Source organism: Haplochromis burtoni, unplaced genomic scaffold (assembly GCF_018398535.1).
Source record: "Haplochromis burtoni strain Fernald_Lab_line unplaced genomic scaffold, NCSU_Asbu1 Contig_68, whole genome shotgun sequence".
Taxonomy (NCBI): Eukaryota; Metazoa; Chordata; class Actinopteri; order Cichliformes; family Cichlidae; genus Haplochromis; species Haplochromis burtoni.
Genome location: NW_024582429.1, coordinates 2,129,305 through 2,142,224, shown reverse-complemented (window position 1 = coordinate 2,142,224; position 12,920 = coordinate 2,129,305). Strand labels below are relative to the sequence as shown.

Here is a 12,920-nt window from a genome sequence, read left to right as displayed (position 1 = left end):
TCTAGAACCTTTATTTACTTGTTGGACAAAGACAATCACCGTCCCGTAGAAAATATAAAACTTTCCTACTGTCTTTAATTTTCTTTCTTTCTTTCTGTGGCATTTTTATAGTGTTTAAATTCATTTGCAGCTTCCCCCCCTTTGGTTTGACAAAGAATGTCTTATATTAAGTGTCCTTCTAGTTTCTAGTTGTACTGGTTTTGTTTTAGCTTGTCTCATATATTGCGTCGCCTTTTGGCAGTTTTACAAATCGTTAGTAGTTTTGAGCCTGCGTGTGTGAATTTGCCGTCATTGTCTTCCCGCTTGCATTGGTTTTGCATGTGTTTTTTTGTGTGTTTTTCTTTATTTACTTTCTTCTCTTTATGAATTTCTTTAAATCTCTTTTAAAGAATTTTGAGTGTCTTTGTTCTTTGTTTAACTTGGTTTTGTAACTTTTGTTTCATAACTTTTTTTTTTAAAATTTTGCTTCTCTTTTAAATTTTCTGTCTATCTGTTGGTGTTTTGTGTCTCTTTGTGATTGTTTGATTTACTTATCAGCAAGAAATACTGACAATGATCACTGACCAGGGATCTCTGTTCCTTTGTGCTCCTGGGCCTGTGCTTTGTAGGGCTGTTCTTCTACACGTTTATAACTTAATGTCTCTAGTTTTGTCTCTCTTAAAGTCTCTCTGTTTTTCTCTTTCCTTCTTATCCTTCAGCAAAGCACAAGCACAGGCTGGTAAAATCCACAGATGATCTCATATCTGAAGGATTCAGGAGAAGGAAATATACTCACCAAACAGTGGCTAAAACAGATGAAACCTGGAGTGTCGCCTCAAACCCAAACCACAGTGTGCTGACCACCGGGCCTCCATAATGACGGAGGAAAGGTTTGATGCTGAGTGTGTGTGAGAGAGTTTCAGAACGTGAAGTGTTTTTTTTAGTGTTTATATGCATGTGCATGCATGCTTGTGTGTAGGAGGGGTGTGTTTTATGCTTGCGTTCTCTCCTTCTGGTACTTTCTGCACTTCTTGCATGCCTGTCACTCACTTCTGTTGGGACGAGTGAAAAGATCTGCAGCAGAGGAGCTGCAAAACAACAGGTACATATTAACATTAGCAGGTATGTGCAGAAATATCCATCATTTACTCACATTTATTTTATAGCTGGCTGGTTCAGAAAAGGAAGAGAAGCACTATCAGAGGGCTCTGTTTTTTTTTAAACTGTATTATTTTTACATTTTCTTTATATTTTCTTCTTGTTTTCTTGTTTTGCGTTATTTTGTTAAAAACTGTTGCATTGCTACTTTGCTTTGCAAGAAAACACTTATTGTATTCATGCTGCATGAAAGCTCGAGCTCCATAAGTCTAATGCATACTTGAGATGCACCTGAATGAGGTTCTTTATTAATGCAGAGCATGTACATGAATCTGGCATCTGCCGTTGTAATATTGAAAAACTCTTGGGAATGTTTCCATGTGACTTTCTTCACTGCGAGGCCAAACTTATTTCATGGTTCCCAGATTGAGACTGGTTGGAGCTGATGAGATTTTGGTGGCTTAAAATGATGTTGAGGAGAAAAACTGCAGCAGAGACGAAGGCAAAAAGATGTGTTTGTTTGTGTGTGTGGTTATCTTCTTTGGATCCTGTGGGAGTGTGTATACTTTCACTACGGGTGGTCAAGTGTGTTCCATTGGTTTAAGGATATGTTTGAGTCCTAAGTAAGTGTGGGTTTGCATGAAAATAATCTGGTAGACCTTCAGAGAAAATCAAGGTAACTTAAGGAACTGTTGTACTGAAGGCACTCAGTCTGTGTGGCTATGATTAGGCAGCTCAAAGATGGAGAAAGACTGGGTCATAGTTAATAAAAACACTGGTTACATAAGTGTTTTTTCCCCCCTGATGACAGAGTTTATTTAAAGGGGCAGTTCCTCTTCTGATCGCTGGATGATGCACCAATGTGCAAATACAAAAATCAATGCAGGTTTTGGAAAGCATATTTTGGCATCGCTCAACACCAGGCCACTAATTATGAGTGCTGCTGGTGATTTTTATGATTATGTATAATATGTGCACAGTATGCTGCCTTTATTTGGAGTTTGTGTGGAGTCACTCCAGGGCCTCTGTTTTCCTTCGACAGTCCAAAAACGAGTGATTTTAAACTGGCTGGATAGTTAGATAGATACTCCCCAGGATGCTATGTTTATGAATGATTCAAAAGAGACTCAAATGATAAGTACAGACATGTATTCTAAAAAGACAACTACAGCTGTAAAACAAAAAACTTTGTTATCCAACAATTCTTCTCAGAGAGAGCCAATGGAAAACATCACTGGTTGAAATGAACCAGAATTATCCCTGAAATGGCTTCAAACCCCGTCCGCTTCACTTTGAGCTTAACGGCAGGTTTATTTCTGTTTAAACACACGTGTGCAGGAAGGCCGGCTGTATAGTCTGCTGCTGCCTCTGTGTATTTTTGCAGGCATGTGCGGAACAAACACAAAGCTGCTGAGGTAGACTGTACTCGGCGTGCCTCTGCAGCTCTCCTCTAAGTCGCTCTGTCAGGTCTGGTTTGTGCATCGGCGCTCTGACTCGGGCTCGGACTCGCTCTTTAATGCGAGCTGACTGCAGGAGCTGAGAGTTTATCGCTTCTTCCTGTGTTCCACTCCTGACAAGCCTGGAAGACTTAGAAGTTTGTACACCCAGTAGTTAGATTTCCTTTCTCTGCTTTATTAGGATTGATAGCCACGGTGGTAGTAAAGCCACACAAGGCCTTACACAGTGCTGAGGAATAATCAAATCTCTAGAGCAAACTCGCTTCGGCCGTACAGAGCAATGTTTCCAGACAGATATTGTGCAGTTCAGCAGGAGGCAATCTGCATTTCATAAGGCTGAGCACAAAGAAGCAGCTTGAATATACGATTCAATTATTTTAATGCCATGCAAACAACCAAACTTATCGACATGTCTGAGTCGTTTGGGTGTGATGCTGAGCCGTTGGTGGTTTGCTGGTGATTCAATTAAATTGCTAGAGTGCCTTCGTTAAACCATTGTTGCCAATTATTTCTAAATCAATCAATCACCCAGTCAAAGAATCAATATTCACACAGCAAAATTATTTAAAGTGCTCAATAAAAAACGAGGTGTCAAAAGAAAAGCTGCGTCTGCATGTAAAGCCAGCAAATAAGCAAAGCAGAGCAGAATAAACAAGGATTAAAAGAGACAAGTGGGACACATGTCAACATTTAAATGATTGAAATAAGACAAAGAAACACAAGGGGAAGATTTGAAAGGACCCGTTCTTCTCATTTTCAATTTTTAGAGCAGCTTTGCATGAGTCACAGTTCAAAATAATCCTTCTTTATCTCATACTGGGGCTCCTCCACATTTAGCACAGCTTTCTTCTGATTAGCTGCCCCTCATCAACAGAATGTGGGCGGGGCTTCTGTTCTGAGGTAGACCTGCGGTGTTTATCCTTTTCATTTGTACAGTTGTAATCGCAGTAATCGCACTTGGGTGCGGAGCAAAGCAACTGCACCGAAATGCTTTGGAGGAGATGGTTCATTTACCATGTGGAAGTGATCTGACTCCTGACTCCTAGCAGGAGTACGTTGCAATTTTGAGCAAAATTCTGAAAGCGTGCAGGCAACAACAACGCCACAGAGAAAGGCTCCAGTCAGTTAATGATAAACAGTAACTTTTCATATGTCTACATATCTGTAGAAAAAACCAACCGTGCTAGAGGGACATGAAAAACATAATTAGGGCAAAGTCAGGGTTACGTGATCCAGCTCTAACTGTATGCTTTATCAAAAAAGTCCAATCTTAAAAGTAGAGCGTGTGTCTGTCTGCTGGACCCAAACGTTTAAAGTTTATATGTAAATAAACTGTTTTACAAGAGCAAAAGTCACAAAATGTTTTATGAGATAAAAAAAAAGGTTAAAAAACTAAAAGTGTTTTTCTGGAAGTGTAATAAAAGTTCCACAACCTCAAACGCACGTCTCCTTTTGTCCTTAACCAGCACTGATCAGCTCACCTCAGAGATCCAGTACTTATTTATGGCTGAAGTTCTGGTCATCAATAACTGTGTGTGATCACCAGATTTTCAAATTGAACCCTAAACCTTTTGTAGCCGGTGTAAAGAGGACAGTGTCACGGCGGGAGCTCTGAGAGGACCTGTGAGAAGCCTCGCAGTCGCTTCCTACACTGTTTATAAGAGAGGATGTGCTCAGGCAGAGGACTCATGAATAACTGAGGTGTTCAACAGATGATAAAAACAAGTTCGCACAAGACAACCAGCATGTTTATCAGAACTGTCTGATCAGAAATTTCACCCAGCTGGAGGCTCTGGCTGCAGTTCAGCTCCAAGTGCTCTGTTAGGATAAGACAACGAGGTGTTTAAGACCACACGGGGCCTGATTATTCGAGACGCTGTGTTGGAGAAGGACTTTAAATTCACTTATTGAGAGAGAAGCTAATACCGTAAAACTGAAGGCTTTTCATGGCGTGTTTGTAAAGAGACCACACTCGCAGTAACAGATCAGTGTGCTGGTCTCTGACACAGGATGCTTCTAAAGATGCCAACACTGATGAGACTACAGAGGGTTGAGATCTGTTCAGTATTTCCATTTTAACTTGGTTGGATTTATGTAACCATCATGTTTTGGGTTAAATATGTTTCAACCTCTGTGCTGGGCTGGACAACAGTTATTCATCGATTTAACAGGGTGGTAATGTTAAAACTGAGGGCTCAAAGTGGGGCTCAGATGGATTGAAATCACTCTTCCTCATCATCAGATCATCTGCTGCTTCTGCCTGCAGGTGCGAGTGCGATCATGGCCTCCAAGCTGAGCGTGCTGCTGCTGGTACTGACTGGCTCCACCTTGACGGTGCTGGCCCAGAGGCGACGCCCGGCGTCCAAAGCCACCGACGAATGGAACTTCAAGGAAGGCTGTGAGCACCCAGATTACTCTCTGTTTACTCTGGGTCAAGGGTCAAGTTCAGGGTCCATCATGATGAGGTCAAAGGTAGAGGTGAAAGATCACACTGCTCAGAGAAAGCCTGCCTGTTAAACCTGTACATGCAGGTTCCAAGCTGGTGTCTTAAAATATGAAATACTCCTTTAAGAGGCTCACACAGGAGCTTCCTTGAATCTGAATTTATTTTGAAGTAAACAGGACCTCTGGGGCTTATTATGGTGTGTTCTCACTAATCGTTACAAAGTGAAGATGGCTGAAAATTAACAGTGCTGTGACTTTCTGTCCCAGCTGACAGGGTGAACATGCGCAATGTGGCCAACCTGACCGAGGTTCTGGACAACTGGCGGTTCGACATCATCAACCAGATGAAAGGGCTCCTGCAGAATGACCACCAGTCTCTCCTGCCGGACTACGCCAGGTACGAGAGAGGGTCTCATTTATTCGTTTATGACGCCACAAAATCCCACGGCACACAAACCTCTGATGTGCCTTACAGTTCAGATCTACTGTGTTCCTTTTAGCTGAGTGTTCCTGCCATAATGCGACTAATGCAGTAGCTGAATTTTGCCATTTGCACAGCTGATAGGTGCACAAAGAAGTCCAGAAATCCAGCACGAGCTCATGAAGCTGGCCGGTACACTGACAACTGTGTGCAAAGCTGTCATCAAGACAAACAGAGGCTGAAATAGAAAGCATATATTTGGGTCTTTTCTCACTACATAAATCCATGACAGTAACAGAAGAGTGTAAACGAACGAGCAAACTGTTCCCTGTGAGTGAAGCGAAACAGTCTCTGAGAGGCACCACAGGAATGCGGTTTAGCCGTGGGGCTGAAAATGAAGTCGGGGGGTTTACTGGGTACGCTCTGCGGCCGATGTCGTCAGAGGAAGCTGCAGCTGAAACGGCAATTTAAACGTCAAAATAGAAACTGACCGAAAGGAGCTCCGGTTTTCCAGAGGGGGACTCTGCAGCTTCCTGCCGCTCACCGCAGGTCAGCAGACGAGACATCGCTGTGGTCCAGAAGTTACATAAGCACAGCTGCAGACATGTTTCTCCCTCAAATTTAATTTTCTTACATAAAGTCTTTTAGTTCAGTTTTTCTGCTGATCCACTGATCGAAGTCTGTGTTTGTCATCTTACTTTAACCCACAGTTTGATGTTCTGATTGATCCTGGACTGTTGGTCGCTTTCATACATGGTTTGCTTTATAAATGTCTACATTAAGGAACACACCCACTCACAATGAGAGAAGAGAGTGTGCAGTTTGCAACAGGGGTATAAAGAAAGAAGACTTTGTAGCCTATATTTCTGGGTAACTAGACATGAACATAAATTACAGATGTCATGTAAAACCTGCAAGAAAAAGACTTTTAAACTAGAACAGGGAGAACTAACTGCAGCGAGGATCACACGTGTGCTACCAAAGAGACTTTTAGTGAAAGTTATGTGTGTGGCGAACAGGCAGCAATCTCTACTAGCACAGGATGAAGAGGAAACTAAAGCGTTGCGTGTGTGTTTGATTTATATTGTCTTCACTCGCCCCGTGTTCAGGATCCAGCCGCTGTCTGAGGCCTTAGACGACCTCTTCAAAGAGTTCAACGCCCTCAAGACTCGTCTGGGCGATCTGACCGATAAGTTCACCGCCATAGAAACTTTTATCGATGAGGTCAAAACCACCCGCGCAACCAGCTCCAGCGCCAACACCAACCCGAACCCCAACACCAGCGCCAGCACCAACCCCAACACTGGTGCTGCTGTGGCTCCAGTCGTCAGGCAGAGGCGGGTGATGAGGAAAAAGGCCCCCGCCTCGTCCTAATCGGACGGCTACGACGAGGCTTTTCCTCTCTGACGTTTGCTTCTCAGGCTGTTTGTGTCTGAAGCTAATCTATTCTTTTTAGCAGGCTTTACAATATTATGAGTTTCTGCATAGCTCAGCTTTTTATAGGGAGATCTAACATCTCTCACTCTCATTTGAAAATTCAGAAAAATGCCAAATCAGCCATTATTCGCTAATATATGCGATTAGTCGACAGAGAAACTAAACAAATGTGCTCTATGCACTGAGTTTTACATTTTATTTTATTCAGAACCTCTTCATCATCTTTATCATCAGGTGAGATCTCACCTGCATGGGTGTATTAACCTCTTTAGAGTCCCCGCAGCCCTCGGCCTGGAGCTTTCTGCTCACCTCCATTATACCTGTCAGTTTTCTAATTTCCTCAAAGCCAAGCAGAGCTCACATGTCAAATTAAAACAAAACTCTAATAAATGACCAGATAGCTGCTTCTTCACGTGTTATTCTGGTGCCTAAAGAACAAAAAGTGTTTTTAAACGCATTATAAAAGAACACAATGGCCTGACCTGATGACCCTGACCCCTGACCTGGTTGAGGTTTTCTTTGTGTAGATTATTTTTAAAATGAAAGAAAAAGCAAAGCTCACCTGAAAGCAGAATCTGGAGATCCAGAAGGATACCTGGATCTAGATCAGTTTTTGTCTTTGAGAACATCACAACAACACCTTCCACTTTTTATTTTGATGACGACTGTCCTTTCTTGCAATGATAAAGAATCAAAGAATCCTCCGAAACTTCCTGGTTCCAGATCCGGAGCAACTCCGAGTATCAGCCCACGTCTGTGCCTAACCTGTTCTGCACAGGTTAAGCTCAGGTTTGAAGACACAGTTTGGTGAATAAACTGAATACTCAGGGATTCTGGCATTTTACTAAAATATCATCAACAATTGGACACAAAAGTCTAACCCACCAAAATCATCAAGATAATGCTGCCTTATTCAAGCCTTCCTGTGTCTGCACTCTGCTTGCTTATTGTACAAACATGTTTACTGGTTTGTACCTATTGCTGCATTGTATAACCTGCAAATAAACTCACTTATTGCATTCAGCTGAGAGTTCTGCTGTGGACTTCTTCAGAAACGAGGTTCGTTTGATCTGAGGAGCAAAGCTCAGAATAAAGCTTTGGTCTTAACTGCGTGACAGTAGTCACCTGTAATAGTCTTAAAGCAAAGAATCAGTGAAGTTTGAATAGAACTGCTAATTGTGACGTCACTAACGCAATGCATTATGGGACGGTTCTGCACGCAAGCCTGAGATGTATGCAAGGACTGTACAGAGACAGTCTTTTGGGGTTTAAACGTTCCATGTAGACATTAGAAAGCTGTACAGAGCTGAAGACAGCAGCTGGAAGACAGAAAACCATGAACTTCAGCAACATTTCAGGAAACATGCAGGCACTGCTAATTATAATACTGATCGTAGCATACGTATTAATATGTGCATGCTTACCCTATAACAGCACAAACATGCGAAACAAAGAACTGCCAGTAAGATGGGTTCTTGCTGGTAATTTAAAATATTTTTACACGTTACCTCAGATAAGGCTGTTATCTTAGCTGTCGCCACACAGCAGCCAAAGAAAATCTTCATGCTTTTGTTTTCAAAGAGCAGCTTTCAGAACGTGACAGTGTGATCTTTTGGGTTGTTTTGCGACCGGCTGTTTTCAGTGTGTTTTCTCCCTTATTACCTGTTGGCGTCTATCTCTGCCTTGCTTCTGAGTGAACAGCATCATGGCAGCTTTATGTGGTGCAGAGAACTCCAACCTTCATGTCGAGTGTGGATCTCAAACCTTTCAAGTCTAATGTTTAAAAGGTCTTTATCACAACTTTAAAAGAATTTAAGTGTTTTTCAAATCTCAGTTGCCTCTAACAGCCTTTAGACTGATTTCTGAAAGAGCATTTTCTGCTAAAATCTAAAAGATGTCTTGACCGCGCTCACTCCCAGCATCCAACATGAGCAAACAAATGAAAGATTCAATTCAATTCAATTTTATTTATACAGCACCAAATCACAACAACAGTCGCCTCAAGGCGCTTTATATTGTAAGGTAGACCCTACAATAATACATACAGAGAAAAACCCAACAATCATATGACCCCCTATGAGCAAGCACTTTGGCGACAGTGGGAAGGAAAAACTCCCTTTTAACAGGAAGAAACCTCCGCAGAACCAGGCTCAGGGAGGGGCGGGGCCATCTGCTGTGATTGGTTGGGGTGAGAGAAGGAAGACAGGATAAAGACATGCTGTGGAAGAGAGACAGAGGTTAATAACAGATATGATTCAATGCAGAGAGGTCTGTTAATACATAGTGAGTGAAGAAGAAACACCCAGTGCATCATGGGAATCCCCGGCAGCCTACGTCTATTGCAGCATAACTAAGGGAGGATTCAGGGTCACCTGGTCCAGCCCTAACTATATGCTTTAGCAAAAAGGAAAGTTTGAAGCCCAACCTTGAAAGTAGAGATAGTGTCTGTCTCCTGAATCCAAACTGGAAGCTGGTTCCATAAAGATAAAAGTGGAGGCTCTGAGGCTTTTCCACCAGGCACCCTGTTAAAGGTAAAACCATAAAATATTTAATCTTAGGAGCAATTAAACAAGCAGAACAGACTGATGTGTACTGAAGTCTTGATCAGGGTCAGTCTTCGTAGTTATATATCTGCTTTATATTGTGTCCGGTATTTTAATTTGATAGACTTCTATTTTATTTTATTAATATGTTTGTTTCTTCAGAATTTTTGTAACAATTTTAATTGAATGCAATCTTAATTTTGCTTTTGAAAAGTTTTGATTTGTCCGGCTTATAATATAATTTACTTTTGATTTACATGTTTTTATGATTTTACCTTTGACAGAGTTCCTGAGAAATGTCTCTTTTATTGAGCAACACAAGCTTAGCTTAAAAATAGAATTAAAAATAGAAAATCCTCTCATTACGAACGTCACCCAACAACCGTCTTCTAGCACAACATAAAGCAAGAAGAAGTGAACCTGCCAGCTGTTACTGAGCTACACACCATGCATCAGCTTCATTATACTTATACTTTATACTATTCATGTAAACAGTGTGTAAACTGTACAAACGCAGCTGCTGTGTAACATATATGACACAGTACATGCAACAGTGCAGCATAACAGTGCAGGACAGTCTTCTGTGTTGTCATTGCTGTTTTAGTCTTTCCAAACTCGCACCGAACTTAAAATTTAAACATTTGGGACCTTGAAATGTAATCCATCAGAGGCTTCAGTTCAAAAGTGTTTGCAACAAAACACTAAAACTCGGCTGTAAGTGGGTCTCTGAGCCGTGACCCACATATGCATTACATCAGAGCCACGGAGAGAGGCTTCAGTAATCCCGTACTATAACATACTGTGTGTAATCTGTGGTTGCTCTCAATTCTGATTCACTGCAGGAGACGACGTGGGAAGGATCACACAGGGAGGCAACAGAGGAGGTGAAACTGTGTGAAAGGAACATTAAAGGGTGACACAACTGTGGCGGCTGTCAGCCACTTAAAACACAAAATATAAACTGCAGCACTTACAAATGACTGTTTTAGCGCTCTTATAATACTTCCTTTGACTCCGTGTCCTCTTTGCTGCTTATGAAAATAGCTGAAATGCTCCATTCTAGCAGAAGATAAATAAGAACCTGCAGAAAGCCTTTTGACACTAAAAAGCCAAATGTCGTTTAAAGTTTCTGTATTTCTGTTTACTGTGTATCTGTAAACACTGAAGTCTTAGCTCAGAGCTTTGTGTGCAGTTATGACACACAGGGTTTGATGTCCCAGAGTGAGAAAACATTAAAATGCTTAAATTTAACCGAGTACTTGTTATCTCGTCCGGCCAAGGCACTGATGAGCTCATGACGTGGCAGCATCGAGGTGCTCAAATCTGCAGATGAAAACACTACAAGCAGTGATGAGTTTTGGAAGGAGATGCTCTGCTGTGGCAGCATCACCAACTTATATAACGACAGGAAACCAAACAGAAAAAACGAGCAGCAAAAGAAACAAAGACAGGAGGAAGGAAACCCCCCAGACTCAGCACAGAGGTCGGAGGTCACAGGCCTTTCATAGAGGTGAAGAATAACCAGGTAGCTCATATACCGATGACAGTAATGTTTCAGTCATGACCACAGATGGGTTAATGTAATCCAATTACTTTTTTCAAGTAACGAGTAAAGTAAGGGATTAAGATTGCAAAAAGGTAATTAGATTACCATTACTTTCCCGTGACATTTGACATTCACAGAGAAACCCCCGGATCCCCCCCTGACACGACCGCTGCGGCACCGGGCAAACCTCCTCCTGCTAAACAGATGACAATAGACTTAAGACTGACAGGACTTGGTGCTGCTGAATCTTTGCTTTTATTTATTTTTTGCTGTGTTTGACTTTAATCTATTTGAAAAACATTATTTTATTTGATATGCTGGAAATAGGTTTAAATGTTATCAGTAAAGTAACTGGATTACTTTCTTGCAGAGGTAATCAGTAATTAGTAACTAATTACTATTTTTAAGTAACTTGACCAACACTGGTCATGACTGGTGTGCAGCTGCCACAGGGCGAGAGGCAGACGACCCTGCACACAGTAAACTTGGAACCACCAGTGAACATTATTCTCTTTTATCATTTAACACATTTGAAACATAAGCTGACCCAAAGTGTTTTTAAGAGACGCACATTTAGATTCCAGGTCTCTAAAAACCCCAAATTCAAAATCGATGAAAAGCAGAAAGGAGCGTTTACTGCTTATTGTGGAAAGCAAAAATCAGTGATTTATGTGGTGGTCATTAAAATGTGTTCAGAATTTGCAAATCATCTCACAGGAATAACATGTAGAAAAATCAAGCTCACCGTAATTGTGCATTAATCGAAATGATTTTATGTTTGTTTCGATATAAACAGACAGACACGCTGGGATTTCCTGTTTTTGAGGCGGCTCCAAAGAAAAGCCATGAACTCCAGATTCACTCGCTTCGCTGACAGCTGGCTGAATCACCTGATGAATACAACATGAGAGCAGGTGCTGGAAAGAAAAACTCCAGCCCGGCACTCACTTTCATGCTGTAATTCGTGGTCACACAGAGTTATTGCTTTGCTTCACTTGATCAGTTCATGAGTGGATTGACTGGCTGCAGCTCTTCAGCTGTCCTACATATAATTCAGTGTCAAAGAAGCTCCAGATCAATACCACATTTCATGCCTTATGGTGTCAGCGACACACTGCACTGGTGTCAGTATGGCTGAAGGAAAATCACCGCTGTCACTGAAACTTTCTCCTGAGACATCTGCAATGTGATTTTTGTTTTTCTTCTTCTTATTTTCATCCAGCTCAGAGCAGGAAATCCTCTTTATCCTTTTCCTCTCTGCTGCTGCAAATGCACTTTGACCTTTGACACCTCATTTGAAAGGCAGTCACATTTTACTGTGCGTCACAAATCTCTCTGAATCAGATGTGACTATTGATTTTACAGCTCATCTCTCAGGCCGACCTTGACTTAATGTTGAGGTCAGACTGAGGCATCACCTCCATCTGAGAAGAGTGCATCCTCTTAAATCAGCCGCGAGCCTTCAGTCATCACCTGGAGTCGGCTGCTGAACGTGAGCAGCAGAGCGTGTCATCTCTGCATTCTGACAAAATATGTCTTTTGCATCCATTTGTGGTATTTTTGTTTCTCTTTGTAGTCATTTTCATTATATTACAGTCGTTTTACTTGGCATGCTAGTGTTTTTGTCACGTGTGCAATGAAACAAATAAAGTGGACCCAGGTGCAGATAAAACACAGAAGGACTGGCAGGGCGGTAAAGGGATAAAAAGGTACTTTAATTACTCGGTGAAACATAACATTAAAAACAATCCTCAGAAAAGGGAGAGACTACAAAAACCAGTAACAACGTTCAACAAAAAAGAAATCCAAAACACTGGCAGAAAACAACAATCAAGACTCAGGAACATGAAGGATTTTGCTCGGGGGAAATCTCCCCTCTGATTTTTTTTGGTGCTTTTAAGCTGCAATTGCACACCAGCAGCTTGTATCAATGTAAAAACTACCATAGCTTTTAAAAAAGGAGAAAATTAAAGGATTTAGTGCAGCAGAGCACC

The 12,920-nt window shown here is 41.6% G+C and overlaps 1 protein-coding gene across 2 annotated transcripts; it reads left to right on the top strand.

The window, feature by feature from the left end:
- Positions 1–954: 954 nt before the first annotated feature.
- On the top strand, positions 955–7,860 carry si:ch211-76l23.4. Of its 2 annotated transcripts, none has more exons than XM_042221501.1 (4): positions 955–1,081; positions 4,801–4,932; positions 5,247–5,376; positions 6,510–7,860. In XM_042221501.1, exons 2-4 carry the CDS (start codon positions 4,815–4,817, stop codon positions 6,772–6,774), a joined length of 513 nt encoding a protein of 170 aa, XP_042077435.1. In that variant the 5' UTR covers positions 955–1,081; positions 4,801–4,814; the 3' UTR covers positions 6,775–7,860. The 2 variants fall into 2 exon arrangements, with proteins under 2 accessions (XP_042077435.1, XP_042077434.1); XM_042221500.1 differs by having other exon boundaries at positions 970–1,101.
- Positions 7,861–12,920: the final 5,060 nt, after the last annotated feature.